We start from the raw sequence: 18,892 nt of genomic DNA on the forward strand, positions 1-18,892 counted from the left end.
GTGTATGTGTGATGTGTTTATGTGTGTGCATGCATGTGTGTGATGTGTTTATGTGTGTGCATGCATGTGTGTATTTTTTCCATCTGAAAGTACTTTACGTCTGTACAATGCCACAGGAACATGCTCCCTTGTTACTATTATTATTCCAGCTAAAGCCTCCTAGCATTTTCTTATTTCTGCCTGGTTTCACATCCCAAATGTTCCAGGAGGCTGTGCTCCCACAACCCAAGAGGACAGTCACATTCTTGTGTTCTGTCTGCAAGCATAGCATCTTCTTGGGCCTCCCCAGGACGGGGTGACATCACCAGAAGCAATTTGGGGAGAGAGTACAAACTGACCATTGGTATTTTGGCTCTGTGACAAAGGCAGAACATTTCTAGGGAAAAAAAAACCTGCAAAATTCAGGTTTGGCTTTGTGCATCCCTGGCCCCACTTCCTAATATCCACTGGCTTCATCCATCTTACACATTATTCTGTGACATTCCCTCCTTTATACAGTTTTTGAAGCATGATGGAATTTCAGAAATAGCTGCCACCAGTTTCTTAGTCTTCAAAAGAGATTTCCTGTCACAGTCAGTTTTCAGCAAACTTTCTCATGAATCTTAGAGCTAGGAAGGCTGGGCTTCTCTGGGAAATGGACATCAGTAGTTCAAAGTATTATGTGTCCAATGGAACGTGTTGTTGGGGTCCTATGCCCTCTGGCTACCAGGCTTCTGGACCTCTGGAACCAGCATACCTGGGAACAGAAGGGAGAGCTGACGAGGTGCCTGTCTCTGAACTGGTGCTGCTGATCTGGGTCAGCACTGAGGTGTGTTTTGTGCTCGACTGCCAGCTGCAGAGAGCACCCACTGTGCCAGCACCCTGTCCCTTGAGTCACATGGGATACAGATGTGCAGGTGCACAGGGTAAGCCAACTACAGAAAAAGGCTCCCCCAGACTTGGCCTGCCTTGGAACCCAGAGGTCCTGCTGATTCTCCTTCCTGTCTTAACCCTTAACTCATGTGTGATGATAAAGGGTCAAGCTAATATTCACCCAGAAACTGGCTTCTCCAGCTCTTACAAACCACCTAAAGACCACCTCAGAGGGAGAGAGGAGCAGCAGCTGCTGCCTCCCTGACCCACTGCCCATCTGCCCATCTGATGACTGTCACACCCATCTCCACTTCTTATTGAAATTCGTGGACAGGCAGTGTGGCAGGTGGCTAGAGATCAGGGCCAGGGTTCATAGTCTTCTGTTCAGTACTTTCCATAATCATGCCAGGCTGCCACCACAGTCGTTATTATTCCCATTTCATGGGTGGAAAAATGGAATCCAGGAATACTAAGTGCCTTGCCCCATCCCTAGTAAGTGCTGGAGCTGGGAGCCAAACCCATGGCTCTCCTGACCTCAGGTCCAGACTTCTACAGCTGCCTTTCCTTCAGACCTTGGGCCTGTCCAGCTGTGTGATTCTCAATCACAAAGTCATGGAATTGTGTGAGGTTGTTGAGATCACACCGCAGATGGGAAGAGTGAGCAAGACGACATAAGTGGTGAATTCAGTGCATCCCACCCCTCTTTGGGAGTAATTTGGGAGGCAGCAAGAAAGTGGTTCCTTATTTGGGAACCCTTTGTCTCCCTGCTGGGGCTGCACCCCTCCCTTCTCTCCTCCACAGTCTGTATGACTAAGGCGGAGGTGGGATGAGCTGTTTATCAGACAATACAAATAAAAATCCCCATGTCTTTCAGGGGAAAAGTAAAACTTACAATTCTAGCTGTTGGCTCAGAGGGCAGTCCGTTCTCCCAACCCAGAAAGGGCCAAGAGACTCTTCTTAGCTGGGGTCAGCCACACAAGGAACCTGGAGGTTTTCGACAACTGAGCAATCCATCACCAACATGCAGCATCTACTATGACCCCAAGGACACAGAGATAGAAGGGAGTCTGCCCCTGCCCTCAGAGAACTTAGGTTCTAATAGAATTTTTGTCAGGTAGAGAGGCTGGGTTGTCCTCTCACTGGAGCAGGGATGCACAGAGAACCTTCTCCCATGCAGAACATGGTCCTCCAATGGCCAGTGGTCAGAAGAAAGTTCTTAGGGTGCTCTCAGTGGACACACATCCTCCCTTCCTGGGAGTCTCCTGTCAGCCCAGCTTCTGCCACATCCCAGGCTCAGTCTGACCCTACCATGCCTGCCTCCCTTCCACTTCCACACAGCTCAAGCCCCCCAGAGGTGCTCAGAAGACTGTTGGGGCTGGGAAGAGGGAGAAAGACCCCCTTTGTAACCTTTGATCTCCACTACAACTCCCACAGGTAACTCCTTTTGGAAGAGTCCCCCCGCCGTCTGTAACTGGGAAGGGGACTGGATCTGGTTTAAAAATGGGGAGGCCTTAAATATTCAGGTTGCATATTTATTTAAAATTGCATATATATTTTTAAAAATTATAAGCTTACTCATTTAAAAATGAAGGTATATCAATTATCCAAGACAATTCCAAAGGCTTCATGATAAAAAAGCTGTCCACCTCCAGAGAAGAAACTGATGAACTCTGAGTGCAAAGTATCATTGAAGCAATTTTCTCACTTTCTTTATTTTTCTGTGTGTGTGTGTGTGTGTGTGTGTGTGATACAGCTAATATGGAAATAGGTTTTGCATGATTTTACATATAGAATCACTGTCACCTAGTTTGCCTTCTGTGGATTCGAGAGGAATGGGAGGGAGAGAATTTGGAACTCAAAATGAAGAAAAGAATGGCTAAGATGAATCCCAGCACCTTCCATAGTTAGATGAGCGAACACCCCATGTGACAGAACAGGGTCATCAGGGCCTGGCTGTCTTCGGTCTGCTCCTTCTGCATATGGGAGATCTCTAGGAAGATGGCTGCCCTTTTCTTCCTTGTCTTGGCCTCCTTAGCCAAACCCCCTTTCCCCCAGTCAAAGCCCTTCCTCGTTCCTCAGCGTCGAGCTGATTGTGGTGTGCAGAATGGCCAGCGTCTCCTTCCCACCAGAGTCCCTGCTGTCCTTGCTGTGTAGGGAGAGGCTCCCTGCCTCTGCCGGCCTTCTAGGTTTAGGAAACACTGCCTACTGAACTTCACTGCTTACAGCTGCTCTCCAGTGCCTGGCGGGGGGAGGCTGTGCCATCAAATTCCTCTTCTCCATTTCAGCTGAATGAATCAGTAGTATTAAGGATTCCTGTTTTATCCTATAAACTGATGTGCAGGGATACAGTTCTTCTCTTGTTCTCCCACTTTGAGGTTCTGGACCTTTTGTTCTCCCAAAAAACAATTTAACCCCCTTTTTTAATTATTCCTTTGAAATTTGAATGGGTGTAGCACCAAATCTATAAATTAATGAAGAGAGTAGTGTTTTGTTTTGTTTTGTTTTTTTTAATGTAAACTGGGTTTCAGTCAAGCCTGGAACATGTTTCCGAGGCTCTCCCAGCTGGTAGGGAGAAGATCTCCTTCACAGCTCTACCCAAAGCTTTCTCTTCAGAAATTGGGGGGCTCATGAAAAGGGCTTCAAACTTGGCTAGAATCTGAGGCCCAACTATGAGTAACAACTCTCTGTCCACTTGTTTGTCCTTCTTTATATCTTTAAAAGGTACTTTGCAATAGTGTCTATAGCAGTTCTGAGTGTGACTTGGTACATTGCCCTCCAGATATTTTGAATTTTGTAGTTAATTGGACTGGACACATACTCCTTCTTGGACATACTCAGTTGGACCTAGAGCGAAGCCCACGGGAGAAAGGAAGGGTCTGGAGTCTCTCTGAGATTTTCTGTCTTAGGCCTCCGAAGTGTCTACATTCTGATGCATTGTGAATTTGACCTCCTGGAAGGTGAAGGTCTGGCATCTGTTGGTATTTGTGGCCATCTCTCACCCTTCCCCAATATCCCATGGGAGTCAGGAGGGACTCCTCTGTGGGTGAACTAACTAGAACAAGGACGTATAGGACACGTGGGCCAGGTCAGAAAAGTTGCCTTTTCAGGAGAAAATACCTCAGAAACAGAAGGGTTCCTAACATGGACCATGGATGGGGTGACCAGCACAGGCCAGAGATGGCCAAAGCTAGCAGAAAAGCTAACCACGAGTGACTGGCAGGATCCAGGAAAGTCAGGGAGGGAAGAAGAAGCAAGTGGACATCATCTACAGAGAGGACAGAATCTTGAAGGTCGGATAAAGGGATGAGAGGATCAGAGTCTGAAGAACACAGGTCCAATATCTCTGGGCTCAAGAGGTCAGATATCCAGGAGGAGTGGGGTCTGAGTCATGGGCTTCGGCCTTGGGCCCATCCATCGATCATATATAGGGCCCTCTCTATTGACACCCCCTACCCAGGTCAGAGACCCCAGAAGCATTGGGCATAGGGAGTAAGGGGGCATGTAGAAAGGGACATGAGAAATGAACTCTATATAAGATCATAGAAAAAAAGTACACTGACATTCTAAAAACAATAACAGCAGCAAACAAACAACTCTTTCCCTTTGCTCGTCCAACTTACTGACTCAGCTTAAAAATGCGTCTGCGACATGGGAGAGTGAGCCCTCTGCAAACCCCACTGAGCCTGCCCCAGGAGAGTGTCCTGCGTTAGCCTCTTTGTTACCGGAGCTGCGGCAGCAGGGAAAGCTGTCATTTCAAAGGGGGTGTCAACATGGTTCTCTGGGAAAAAACAACCAAAATAATGAATTCCAGTTTTTATGCCGACCCTAGAGGTTGTCCAAGGGCTGGGGAGGGTCAGAAGTGGGATCAGAGCCACCTGCTTCTCTGCCCCGTGAAACAGGTCCATTGCTTTGTCTTGTTTCATGTCATTTATACTTGGTGTGATCCTTTCAGATCCTCTCTTGGCCCCACCCTGGTTCTTCTCCCAGAATCCCAAGACAATGGTGGAATGTTTGGTGACCTGTCTGAGTGCTGGAGCAGATAGTTTGAGTGTTGGGTGAGACCAAGCACTAAAGAATGTCTTCTTCTTCTTCTTTCTTCTTCTTCTTCTTCTTCTTCTTCTTCTTCTTCTTCTTCTTCTTCTTCTTCTTCTTCTTCTTCTTCTTCTTCTTCTTCTTCTTCTTCTTCTTCTTCTTCTTTTCTTCTTCTTCTTCTTCTTCTTCTTCTTCTTCTTCTTCTTTCTTCTTCTTCTTCTTCTTCTTCTTCTTCTTCTTTCTTCTTCTTCTTCTTCTTCTTCTTCTTCTTCTTCTTCTTCTTCTTCTTCTTCTTCTTCTTCTTCTTCTTCTTCTTCTCCTCCTCTTTCTCCTCCTTCTCCTTATTCTCCTCATTCTCCTTATTCTCCTCCTCCTCCTCTTCCTCCTTCTTTCTTCTTCTTGCTTTTTGGAGGGGGAAAGGTAGGGCAATTAGGGTTAAATGACTTGCCCAAGGTCCCACAGCTAGTTTTTGTGTTAAGTGTCTGAAACTGCATTTGAACTCAGGTCCTCCTGACCCCAGGACTGGTGCTCTATTCACTGTGCCACCTAGCCACCCCAAGAGTGTTATCTTCTAACCCAGTAACTACTTGCACTGGGCTAAGCATCCTCAGGAGACTGAGGGCCATTCTCAGTTCTCAGGAGGCCCTTTTGTTTGTCTTGAAAAGGAGTCAGTAGGGGCGGCTAGGTGTGGCAGTAAATAGAGCACCAGCCCTGAAGTCAGGAGGATCTGAGTTCAAATCCGGTCTCAGACACTTAACACTTACTAGCCCTGTGACCTTAGGCAAGTCACTTAACCCCAATTGCCCTGTCCTCTCCCCCCCCCCAGAAAAAAGTGAAAAGGAGTCAATGTCTGTGTTTCTTATCCCTTTATTTTACCATCTCATGCTTTGTTCAGGGGTCATTTAACCTTTTTTCTGTATAATGGACCCCTTTGCCATCTCTGGAGAAACCTATGGACACCTCAGAAGCATGTTTGTGAATACATAAAAATAAATTTAGAATAGAATTATAAGAAAAACCAATTAGATTGAATCCATCCATCCATCCATCCATCCATCCATCCATCCATCCATCCTTCTATCTATCTATCTAGTTCATGTGTATATAAGTATACAAAAAAGTGTACAGACTTCAAGTTAAGGACCCCCTGTATGTTATTTAGGAAGCTAAGGTCTTTGACATTCAAACTCAATTATTTATTAATGCTCATCAATTAGTGAACATAAATTTGATTTTTTACCACTATATATCTTGGAGTAAGGGGAATATTTTCACATGTTGGCCCCTATACGAAAATATGAAATGTGAATAATAGAGTTGACAAACAATTATCTTTCTGAAAAGATCTAGAAACTGTGCAACTTATGAATATGCAAGTAGTTCTCCTTGCTATTAACATCTGTCATCTTTAAAAAAAATTGATTCTTTTTCTGAACTCACACACACACACACACTAATATACACAACAGAACACAAAACAGGATAACGTAGGAGACCATGGATTTTCACTTCATACCATTTGCTTTTTTTAAAGTTTATAATAAATTCCACACGTGAGTTTCACAATTGTCCTGCTGGTTTGTGCTTCCTTTCAAACTTCTTTCTATTTTCTTCTGTGCATTAAAAAAGTTTCAATAACTCTCTTATTTTCCCCATAACTATTTCATTTCAAAGATCTAAGTCAGCTATGGTCTTTTCACCAGAAAAGCTTGAAAGTCCCCTATTCCACTAAAGATCCCCATGTAGGGTTGTTTGGGAGTAGTTGGTAGTGTAGTCAATAGAATACTGGGCCTGGAGTCAGGGAAACTCACCTTCATGAGTTCAAACCTGGCCCCAGGTGCTTACAAGCTACATGGCCCTGGGTAAATAATTTTATTCTGTTTGTGTCAATTTCCTCATCTGTAAAATAGCAAGGGAGAAGGAAATAGCAACCCCCTCCAGCATCCTTGCCAAGAAAACCCCAAATTAGTTCATGAAGAGTCAGGCACCACTGGAAAATGACTAAACGACAACAAAGGGTTCACAAATGAAATTGTCAGCTTTGCAAATGAGATTATTTTTGGTTCTAAGCCCACATCTCTTGCCTTTTGTAGTATTGTCTTTCCAAGCTCCCCTCTTCACAGATGAAGCTTCTGTGTCTTGAGTTATCTTAACATTGTTTCCTTGGTCTTTGACCTCTTTTATGGATGTGTGTAGCAGTTTTTCATTGATGTGGATATTTAGAATTTTTGCTATAACATTCCCAAGACCTTTCCTTTTATTATTACTATTTGTAATAATAATAACAATAATAGCTAGTGTTTATTACTTTAAGGGTTACAAAGTGCTTTGTATGTATCACCTCATTTGATCTTTACATAACTCTGCGAGGTAGGTTATATTATTATCACCATTTTTCAGATGGTCAACTGGGGTTGAAATTAAGTGGCTTGTTGGTTAATGTCTGAACTTGGTCACATAACTAGTCAGTGCCTGAGGTCTTCTTGTCTCCAAGTCCCAGACTCTATACAATGTATCACCTACTTACCCCACTTGGGGTATCTTTCAGTATGTGATTGGTACAGTCCTTTTATCTTGACTGCTATCTGGTTCTAATCAATCTGGGCAGTATTCATTTATGATTTTTTTTGAAATATGGTGGCTAGACTTTTAAAGTATGTTTTTCAGGGAATCTAATCATTCTCAAATGATCTCTCCTTGACCTATTTACGAGAGCAGCTGTTTTCTTTATGGCACATATATTTTCTTCCATTTTATCAGTCCTTCGATTTTGTTTTAATATCTGTTTCCATTTTATGGAATCATTAATTTACCATTGGTCTTGTCTAATTCTTCGGGAGTCCATTACTTGGGTAATGTTTTCCACTTTCTGAACGAATTTTCTTTTCTCCATTCTTTCCCTGTGCCTTTTATTTAATTTATTATTTCTTCTTTCATTTCTTCTAGGTGTTTGTGTAGTGGGAAATTCTTTTAGTTTGTTTTTTTTTGTTTGTTTTCTACTTTTAATTTTGATTTTGGAGCCTCTCTGTATTTACCCTATTCGTTTTTCGTACTGGTTGATGTTGTCTTCAGGCACTCAGGCTTTTCCAGGGTCAGTCTGCTGTACTTTGAGATGGGACAGTTAATTCTGTTTGGTGTCACCTTGGCTTATCTGGGTTCTTGGGTTGACCTCCGCCTCCTGGGGTTGGTGATCCGTGGATCTTCCAGATCTTCTCTGGCATCTCTGGGAAGAGTGCTAGGCATTTGGGCTATGCTTGTTGATGTCTTCCTGATAGCTTACATGGCCTGCCCTTTGGGTTCGCAAACACCCTAGAGCTTCCTCAGGGGAAGCCTCTACTCTTACTGCCTTTGTCTGGAGTCTTAGAGGCTACATGTGTCAGGCTCTGGCTCTGCAGTTACCCTGCATTGGCACTGTTCATGGCCCCCTTTCCTTTTGCTGGTGGACTTCTGGTTGATATTTTATATAGTTCTGTAGATGTAAGAATTCACTTACTATGGTTTCTAATTGGATTTCTTGATCATTATTCAAACCTGATGTTATTTGAAGGCTTTTGCTGAGGTAGGTATTTGGAAGCTTAGTGGTCTGCCTCCATTCAGGCCACCAAGTTGCCTGGAAATTTTGTAATTTAGTCTTGAGTCAGTCTACTGCCTAGATAAAAACAGACTGTCAGAATTTTGGCTGGACTCATGCATTGGGATAGAACATCTTTGAGCACATCAGCCCTTTGTCAGCAAAAGTGCTCTGGGGTATAGAGTTGTTGATGGGGGAAAAAGTAGATGACTGGTTCAAGTATTTCGATTCTTTAGAAAGAAGACAGTCAATATTTGGAGGGACTCTTTAAATCTGACTAAATGCCTTTGCTTTTGTTTTTCAGTGAACTTTGACCACTTCCAGATCCTCCGAGCAATTGGCAAGGGGAGCTTTGGGAAGGTAAGACAGCTGGCTCCCTTGGAGTGGAGGCAACGGGCTCCAATGGTAATGAGAGTCTATTCTGGGGATCCCCTTTTTTAACCAACCAAGATGTCCTGAATGATTTTTTTCTCTGACATAGCAAAGACCATAAGGTGGTCCACTCAGAAGGGATTTGTAGTGACCTCCTGTCCATTTCCTATATTTTTGTGTCCCCTGAAACATCACTCAGTGGTACATGATATTGGAACTATGGCTGGGAGAAGAACCTCTCATTATTACTGATGAATATTTCATGACTCCCCCTTCTCCTGTTCAGGGAGTCTGGACAAGAATGCAAATCTCCTGGGGTAGCAGAAGCCCATGATGGCTCTAGTAGACTTGGAGCAAGTTAAAACAGAGAGCCAGCAGATTCAGCTCACGGTTTTGGTGAACAGGATTTCTGATAATCTCCATCTGTGCAGACAGTGTATTCGACACTGCTAATTCTTGGAGGCAGGTTACAATGGACAGAGCAGAGCTCTCTCCATAATAGACTAACGTTGCCTTGCTCAGCAGCCACATTGAAATGAGGTCATCCCTTCCCTGGGTTTGAACAGCTCTGCTGACTGTATCAATGCTGGAAGTCTGGAGCTTTAGACCAGACCTTTCTGGGCCGTGGGGGAAAGGAAGGTCTTCCTCTGTGGTCAAGGGGCAGTGCTTGTGGGCATGACTTGGGGCTCAGAACTGTTGTGTTCGCTGAGCCAATGGTTAAACAGCCCAGATTGGTGGCCGACCCAGCGAGTGCTGCAGACAAAAGGCAGAGAAAAGCCCACAGATGCTCGCCGACTCTCTGCTTCTTTGCATGCAATGAATCATCTCTTATTATTTCCTTGGTTTCCCTCTTAGAGTCTGGGATGGGATCTGCTTCTTGGGGCTTGTGGTTGTTCTCTCTTGGCCAAGCCCACTTCCTCCTTGAGGCCTCAGAGTCTGTACACTGGGGCTAATTATAGCTCAGAAAGGGCTTAATAAGCTCCCAAGAACATTAAGAGTTGCTCTGGGTAAAGCATCTTGGCTGTTCCGTTGTAAATTAATCACTTCCTCGTGGACGTGATTTCTTTCCACCATGCCTTTAAAACGTTCTTGTCATCTGTCATCTTCTCCAGGTCTCTGATCAAGTAGGCGGCAGCTAGGCGGTACGGTGGCTAGAGCATGAGACTCGGAGTCAGGAGGACTCTGAATCCTGCCTTAGACGTTGCCAGATTGGCACCCCCACCAAATCACTTAGCTTCTCCCGGCCTCAGCACCCTGATTTGTAAAAGGGGGATAATAATCACAGGTTGTTGTGAAGATCCAAAGAGCTAACACATGCAAAGGGCCCTGAAAACTTTAGAGCTATATATGAGCTCTTATTGGATTTGTTAGCCAGAAAGAATAATTGCCATGAGATATGGGACCAACATGCAAGTTGGCTTAATTCCTTTTCTACCATCGCCTGGACAGTGAAACTCAGAGAACATGAGACCCTTTAGGAAAAGGAGCTGGATCTGTGATTTCATTGGTCTAAAGAGCTCCCACTGAGAAATTCCTGGTATCAAATGCAGACCGCCCCCTTCTCTTCACTTAGAGTATCAGAGACTGCCTGGAGCAGAGACAGAGAGCATTTACCCAGGGTCACATAGCCAGAATGGGTCCCGGAGGACTTGACTCCAGACCTTCCTGACTTTAAGGTCACCTCTCCATCCTTTAGACCAAGCTGAGTTTCAAGGCTCTTTTCTGGGGCACAATATCCAAGGCCCTTCAACGCTGTTAATTATTCTCATTTCATTGTATTGAAAATGATGCTGTGTTGCATCATTGAAAGATTGGGGGCAATTAGACCTCAGGAAGCCTTTCTGCAGGAATTCATTAGAAGGAAGAATCTATTTTTGTACCAAGTACTGTCAGGCTGGTATTCCATCATCTCCCTGAACACAAAGAGACATAACTAGCTGGACTTGTGTAGTTCCCATCGTTCTGAGAGGATGAAGAAAATGAGAGCAACAGCTTGGAGGGACATGAGCACTTCCTGGAGTCAGTCAAGGCTGAGCTGGGCTTGCTGGGCTCTATGTCCCATCCTGATGTTCCCCAGACAGAGGAAAGGACGTGATGGCATCTCACTATTGGTTAGCATCATGACTTAGGTACTGAGGAAGGCCAGACCAGGACAATCTGGGGAGAAGCTCAGCCATGGCGGGTCATCTCCTACTGAGAGACAGTATGAAGGACAGAGAGCTGACCTTGGCTGCAGGAAAGACTTGGGGAAGAACCTGGCCCATGACTCAGCTCTATGGCCAAGGGGAAGCTGCCCTTAACCACTCTGTGCCTCAGTTTCCTCATCTAACTCATATCTAACTACTTATAGTATCTTTCTCATAGGATTGTTGTTGGAACCAATTGAGATCAGGTAAGGACAGCAATGTGCCAAACTTAGAATGCTAGTGGCATGTCAACTGGGATTATTTCTGCTTTAAAACACCTGGCTTCCATAGCAGAAGGTCATCTGTAATCTGATGCTGAGAGCTCATTTCTTCATAGCTAAATTAAACTTGAGGGGGAAGTTTGTGGCCACACCTGTCACACCCCATCTAGGTTGAAGCTGTAGGCCCTGGCCCATGGAGAGCCTGGAAGCCTGAGTGCCCCAGAGCCCAGACACCATTGTGCTTGATTCAGCTGAGCTCTTTAATGGTTATCACCCAGCACCTGGACTACTGGGGGCAATTTCTAACTCATCTGTGTGAAGAGTGATTCCATATAATGAGAATGGAACCACAGAGAGTCCTAAAAGGGTGGCACAAATGTCCTGCCTGGAAGATGACCATGGATGCCTTGTTGAGCTTGGCTGCTCATGCTCAACATACATTTCTCATCTTCTAGTAGACATAGTAACAGGCATGGAAATAAATGGAAAACTCCTTTTTAAGCATTGGCTATATGCCAAGCACCGTGCTGAGGAATGGGGGGAAAATGACCAAATCAAAGACAGTTTTAGTCCTCAAAGAGCTCAGGGATGTTTTTTTAATTGAATGTAAAATTTTCAATCGTTAAGGATCTGTCCAACCCTCCCCCCCGCCACACACTCTCTTGAAGAACCAAAGGAAAACAAAGTCTCTGCAACAAATGCCCCTCGTCATCAGGTATCTCACTCTGCACATCTAGTCCAGTGGCTCTGTCAGCACTGGGGGAGACACTCTGCTAGAATTGCAGCTGAGTCTTGCCTTGAATAGAGTCCTCAGCTCTTCCCAAATTAGCCATTTCTACAAGGTTTATGTTTGGTGTCACTCATTTCCTCAGTTCTCCTTTCTTTGTGCTCTGTTGGTTCAAGATAAGGCTCAAGCACTGCTGTCTTCCTGCCCCTTCCTCCTCCAAATATGTGGCACAATAAGTTCCCCACTCTGACCTCCTCACCTCTCCTTCCCTCACCTACATTTCTCCTTTCCCTTCTTCATCATCTGATTAGAGGTAGCTAGGCAGAACAAGGGACAGAATGCTGCGTCTGGAGTCTGGAAAACTTGAGTCAAAATCTGACCTCAGATACTCACTGGTTGGGTGGCCTTGGGCAAGTCACTTAACCTCTCCTAGCCTCAGTTTTCCTATCTGTAAAATAGTGATAAGAATGGCACCCATATCACAGGGTAGCTTCAAGGATCAAAGAAGTGATTTTTGTCACTGTAGATATGTTTACACATTTAATTGTATCACTAACATTAAAGTAGTATTTAAATGCTAGCAATTCTCATATTCTCCTTTTAAGATTGTTCTGTCATAATCAAGTCACTCCCAGACCCTCATTTTATTTTATTCTCTCTATGATCCCTGCTAACATTGAGATTCTCAGGGGATGTCTGCATGATTCCCTCCTCCCCATTAAAAGGAAAGCATTTCCCCCCATGATGTCTTTCCTCATTGTTAGCTTGTAGTTACTTTGTACCATGTTTGTATCTCAAAGTTTCTACTTAGTTCTGGGCTTTTCATCAAGGATGCTTGGAAGGTCTCTATTTCATTAAAGTCCTCTATTCATCCCCTAACCCCTTTACATTCAGTTTTACTGGACGAGTCATTCTTGTTGGTAAGCCTCTAACTTTTGTCTTTTGGAACATTGTTCCAAGCTCTCTGCTTCTTTGTAGTAATGGAAGCTAAATCTTGTGTGATCCAGACAATTTCCTCAGTGTTTGAACTCTTTCTTTCCACCCATTCGCTGTCTTTTTTTGCCCTGAGAGCTGTGTGCTGTTACTAGTCTATTCCTGAAGTTTTCATTTTGGTTTCTCTTTGGGGAGGTGATGGAAGATTCTTTCTGTTTTCCCTTTGCCCCCTAGGTCTAAGACATCCAGGAAGGTTTTTTTTGGTGATTTTTTTTTCTAATAGCTTTCTAATCATCATTTTGTTGTTGCTGTCTGATTGTTTCAATTGTGTCCCACTCTTCATGACCCCATTTGGGGCTTTCTTGTCAGATATGCTGGAGTTATTTGCCATTTCCTTCTCCAGCTCGTTTTATAGATGAGGAAACTGAGGCAAGCAGGGTTAAGTGACTGTCCCACAGCTATAAAATCTCTGATATCAGATTTGAATTCAGATCTTTTGACTCCAGGCCTGGCACTCTAGACACTATCACCTAGGTGTCCCAGATCACCTAGTCATTCTTATATTTTTTCATCTTGATCTGTTTTCCACGTCAGTTTAAAAAACTATGAAATACCTTACATTTTCTTCTATTATTCTCTATCTTTTGACTTTAATATTTCTTATTGTCTCATGAAGTCAGTAGCTTGTTTCATCTATTCAAATTTTCAGAGAGTCAATGACTTGAGTTGCTGGAGGGTGCACAGAACTCTGGGCCTGGAGTCAGAAAGACTCATCTTCCTGCTTTCAAATCCAGTCTCAGACACTTCCTAGCTGTGACTCTGGACTTCACCCTATTTTCCTCAGTTTCCTCATCTGGAAAATGAGCTGGAGAAGGAAATGGTAAACAGTCCAGTATCTTTGCCAAGAAAGCCCCAAATCGGGCCATGGAGAATTATATGTGACTGAAATGACTGAACAACAGCAAATTACTTGGGTAAGGTTTTATATTTCTTATGCTAAACTGTAAATTACCTTTCTAAGTCTCCTTAGCTCTGATATTCTCCTATTCTTTTTTTCTCCCACTCCTTTAATTTATAATATTATTTAAATTCTTATATTCTTTCTCTTAGGAATTCTAATTGATATTAGAATCTGAGCTGTATTTTTCTTTAAGGCTTTACTTGTTGGAGTTTTGGCATTATTCTCCTCTCCTGGTTTCCTGTCTTACACATCCTTGGCCTCCTAAAAGTTTCTCTCTCTCTCTCTCTCTCTCTCTCTCTCTCTCTCTCTCTCTCTCTTTTTCTCTCTCTTTCTCTCTCATTTAGTCATTCTTCTGATGATATACTTTGGGCCTCAGTGGGACCTCTAAAGGCTGAGTCTGTAATCCTGAGCAGGGGCTGAGTCTGAGACTAGCCATGGGTATCCTGTGCTGCTGGTCTTTCATGGGGCCCTGTGTACTGACTATGCAATCTTGGCCCCTCTGGGAAACCCTTTGCTGTTGACCTGGACTAGGAGCTGAGTCCTCGACCAGCCCAGGGTCTCCTTGTGCTTTTGGGCTAACTCAGGTCTCTAAGCACTGAGTTTACAATGCTAGCCCATTTCTTTTGCCTTGGTCATATTTCAGACCACAGTGGGAATCAAAGGGTCCTGTCATACAAATAAACACAAAGCTGCTCCTTCTGTCTGTTTAGTCAGGGACATTAGGGAGTGCTCCTTCCTGAATATTATGGCCTTAGTCGGAGCCAAGGGAACAAGGGTTTGCCCCAGTCTGCCCCAATCCTTTACTTCTAGAAGATAACTTTTTTGTTCATTGCTAACTAGACTATTACCTATTCTGGCTAAGCAGACATTTTCCTGACAACACATGAGGAACATAACATAAATCCTTTTATGTGAAAAGGAAGAGAGAGGGAGCAGCTTGCTCTTGCATTCCCCCTCCCCAAGTTGGGAAGCATAATCAGTAGTGACAGAGAAGGAAGCAGGATAGTGGCTGGAATGCTCCAAAGTACACAGGAAGAAAGGAGTCTGTAGCAAAGTGTGTGACCTCCAGGATGTCTACACACAGAGGCCACATTTGGGCAGCAGCCAAGACTGGTCAGAAGCCCTGAAGTAAGCAGGTAACATGGACCAAGAATTTGGCCAGAGGAAATCCATCTGGAAGGACAGACCATCTACTAAAGAAACCAGACTGGGATTAGGAGGGTGGAAAGTGGAGTCCTTGTGGATATTAAGCTGAGATGTTCATGAGGAAGTCTGGGAACCAGGGGGAGGGGAAGCACGAGGGAAAAATTTGGGTGAAGGTTAATGGAGGGAGAAACAGGAGTGATTTTGTGATTGGGGTAAATTGTAGGCCACCTGCATGGAAAAAGGAAATAGAGGGAGAGTTTGGGAAGTATCACGTGCCTGGGACAGAGGCACAAATAGCATCTGGACATCTGCGGGATCTCTCTCTGTGCCAAGAACAGAGCAGCAAATAGCTTCTTGACTTGCCTTGGGGATAATTTCATCCTTCACAAGGTGGAGAGAACAAGGCAAATTCTATTCTGGATCTCAGTCTCACTAATAGGGAGGGCCTGGCAGCTGGGTTGGAATTGATTGGAGCCTAGGGAGGAAATGACCCCATCTCCCTTTGAGATGCGAATTGATGCCAGAGGAGAGGAGGTCTGGACACAGTGTGACAAGCACCCTGAATTGGGGGGAAGAAGCTTTCAAACGGTGCAAAGGAAATATATAAATGAGGTCCCATGGTTTAAAATGAACATCCACCACAGGAATGAGAAACGTGGAGAATGGAATTCTCAGGACAAAAGCAAACAAGTCCCACAAAGAGTAAAATGGGAATTCTAGGAAGACACTGGTGTGGATGCACAGGAGACTCGCCAACCAACAGCGTTTTAAAGAAATGTCCCACGAAGTGGACTCAGACCAGGGAACAGAGCATGACTTTAAGAGTATGACAGTCCTATAAAAATCAGCGCCCGAGATTGAGAGCAGACAATGAGCAGAGAGGCTGGTAAGAGAAGCTGGGACCCAAAGAGGTCTAGGTTCCTAAAAAATCTAGATCGGGAGGAAAAGGAAGAGCAAAGACGTGAGAGGTCTTTTGCCGGAGGTGGACAGTGACACAGAGAGAGTCTGAGTGGCTCGGCTGGAGTTTTGCTTCTATTTTCTCTGCCAAGGAGAAGGAGCAAGCATGACCAACAGGGAACTGGCGTCGGAGGTAAGTAAGGTGACAGGGAGTAAAGGAAGTGCCCGATGACCCTGAAGAAACTGAGGCACATGGTTAGGATGGGCTACCTTCACAGTCACCAAATGACTGCACAGATGTTATTGACAAGTCCTGCTCTGGGACACTTGAAAGATCATGGGAAATGAGAGAAGCTAATGTTCCAGTTTTTATAAAAAGAGGAGGACAGAGTATGCAAACTGTGGGCCAGTGGGGTGCTAGATGGTAGGGTGCATAATATGCCTGGCCTCATGTCAGGGAGACCTGAGTTCAAATCCAGTCTCAGACACTTACTAGCTGGGTGACTCTGGCCAAGTCACTTAACCTGCCTCAGTTTCCTCATCTGTAAAATGGGAGAGTAATAGCACCATCCTGCTAAGGTTGTGGTTAGGATCGAATGAGATAATAATTGTTAAATGCACAGCGTTTGGCAAAGAGTAGGCACTATTCAAACATTAGTTCTTCTTCCTAGGAAGGTTCTAGAACAGATTAAAGAAATGGTCAATTTATATCTAGAAAGGGAAATAGTGATTATGACATCATCACAATATGGCTATATTAGGAACAGGGCTTGCGGTATTAACTTCACTTTCTTTTTTTAGAAAGCAGTATTCCAAGCCAGCAGATGGGGGGGCTGCTGCGGATCTTTAGCAAAGCTTTTGATAAATAATCGGACACTCTTGTTAGGGGGAAGAAGAAAAGCTATGGGTCTGACAATAAAACACATAACAAGGACTGCCCTGGCCCTTGTAGCATCTTACCCTTTGACCTAAGTCTGTCCTCCAGTACCCTGAATGGGCTTGAAGGTGTTTAGTCTCTGACATTAGCTCAAATCCTCACAGATTATATCCCCCCAACTTTAGGGGTCCAGGCAACTTCATTTAACAATTTGACAGTGAGATTAGTTTATACAAACATTCCTCCTCCCAACCCCTGCAGGACATAGGCCCCCCCCCTTCTCTTGGTCTCTGGGGAGAGAAGGGGAATTAGGTTCACAGTTCAGCGTAATTGCTCAATAACACGAGTCTTACTAAACTACAGCCCAAAACTCCCCACTGCCTTGTGTCCCAGGACACTGGCTTCTTAGGACTTCCCTGCTACACTACATGGACTGGAATCTGGAATCTTGGGCTCCACAGTCACTGTAGAGCAAGCTTCCAGGTCAGGGCCTCTGCTTCCTGCTCCTAGAACTCAAAAGGACAAAGACTAAACCCTGAAGTCCATTTCTCAAAGCCACAGGGCTTAGAGGGGGTTCAGGGGAGGAGGAAGTGGCTCCTCTGTGGCCAACTTGCTGAATGGTCCCAATGCTTCTGGTGCCACTGGAGTGAGACTGTCCCAGTAAGGTGGTTTGAAAGTCTCAGATAGAGCTCTCTAATGAACCAAGGGGAGAGTCTGCTCTTACTTAAATGGGTGATGAACCAATAATGTCTTCTTCCAGATGCCCGGTTCCCACATTCTCTGCAGTGATGCAGGTGTGTGTCAAAGCCCTGTTAGGTACAATCAGATGGGCAAATAACTGATTGGGTGACAGGCCTCAAAGAGTCGTTAATGGCTAAATGTCACTGAAGGTCTCCAGTGCAGTATAGCACATGGAACTATATTTTCCCTCTGCTGCTGAACTTTTTCTTCAGCTTGGATGAAGCATCATCATATTTCCTGATGACCCCAACCTGGGAGGGAGAGCTCACCCCGTGGAAGACTGAGGCAGGATTCCAGAGGATTTGGAAAGGCTAGAGGACTAAGCAAAGTCCAATATGGTGAATTAAGAGAATGGCTGGAGAGCAGGTGTTCTGAGAAAGATCTGGGGCTTGAGGGGAGGAAAGGGTCAATATGTGGCAGCAACATGATTGGCAGTCAAAAGAGTCGATCGCTTCTCAGACTGCATGGAGAGGCAACAGCTTCCAGGACTCGAGATCGGCCAGTTCCATGTGCTCCACTCTGCTACAACCCTGCTTGGAGTAATAGACTCATTTCTGGGCACCTTAGTTTAAGAAGGACATTGATGAGCTGAGGCATACAGAGGACAAAGACCAAGATGGTGAAGCGGCTGGAGACTATGCCATGTGAGGACTATTTGAAGAAATGGGGATTTTAACCCAAAGAAGAAAAGCCTGCAGGGTTACATGGCAGCAGCTTTCAGCATGTGAGATCCTCTATGAAAGGGGGATTTCACTGACTCCGTCTGGCTACAAAGGAGCCGCCTAACCAAGAGCCACCAGTGGGACTAAGCCAAGAGGCGGATGAGGCTGACCCTGAGACAAGGTCGTCTGGCTTTAGGCAGAGGCTGGATGGCCAGTGTGGGCACTTGTTACGCTGGGGTGACTTGTGTGCACGTGGAGGCAGCCGGTGCCACAGTGGGAGGAGTGTGGGCCACGTCAGGAAGAGCCGAGCTCAGAAGGAGCTTCAGACACTCGCTGTGTGACCTTGCTCAGCCTCAAGCTCCCTCTTGACAATGAGCATAATCAGAGCAGCTCCTCAGCTTGTTGTGAGGCCACATTTGTAAGGTTCCCAGCTCAGTGCCTGGTACATAGTAGGTGCTTAATAAATGTCCACGAGCGTGTTGGGATAGATGGCCACTGACACACCTTCTGCCTCTAAACTCCTGTGATTCCGTGACTCCATGTTTAGCCAAGGTGGCTGGGGGACATATGACAACAATGACAACAGTTAAAGATAACCATGAAAAAACTGTGATTCTGGGCAAGCCGTGGCTTATGACCTCGACTGAAGGGCTGTCAGCTGAAGTCACTGAGAGCATTGTGTGGATTTTTCCTGGAGCATTTGTTGTCAACACC

At 44.9% G+C, this 18,892-nt stretch overlaps 1 protein-coding gene across 1 annotated transcript in view; it reads left to right on the forward strand.

Moving 5' to 3' along the window:
- The window catches only part of STK32C (serine/threonine kinase 32C), a 206,941-nt gene that overhangs the window by 90,623 nt on the left and 97,426 nt on the right, over nt 1–18,892 (forward strand). The window contains exon 2 of the mRNA XM_069101686.1: nt 8,760–8,815. Within this exon, the coding sequence (XP_068957787.1) occupies nt 8,760–8,815 (56 nt within the window). The remainder of the gene's footprint in view (nt 1–8,759; nt 8,816–18,892) is intronic.

This window comes from Petaurus breviceps, unplaced genomic scaffold, assembly GCF_028583685.1.
Source record: "Petaurus breviceps papuanus isolate PSGF00001 unplaced genomic scaffold, PetGlider_PUasm1.0 490, whole genome shotgun sequence".
In the NCBI taxonomy this organism is placed as follows: domain Eukaryota; kingdom Metazoa; phylum Chordata; class Mammalia; order Diprotodontia; family Petauridae; genus Petaurus; species Petaurus breviceps.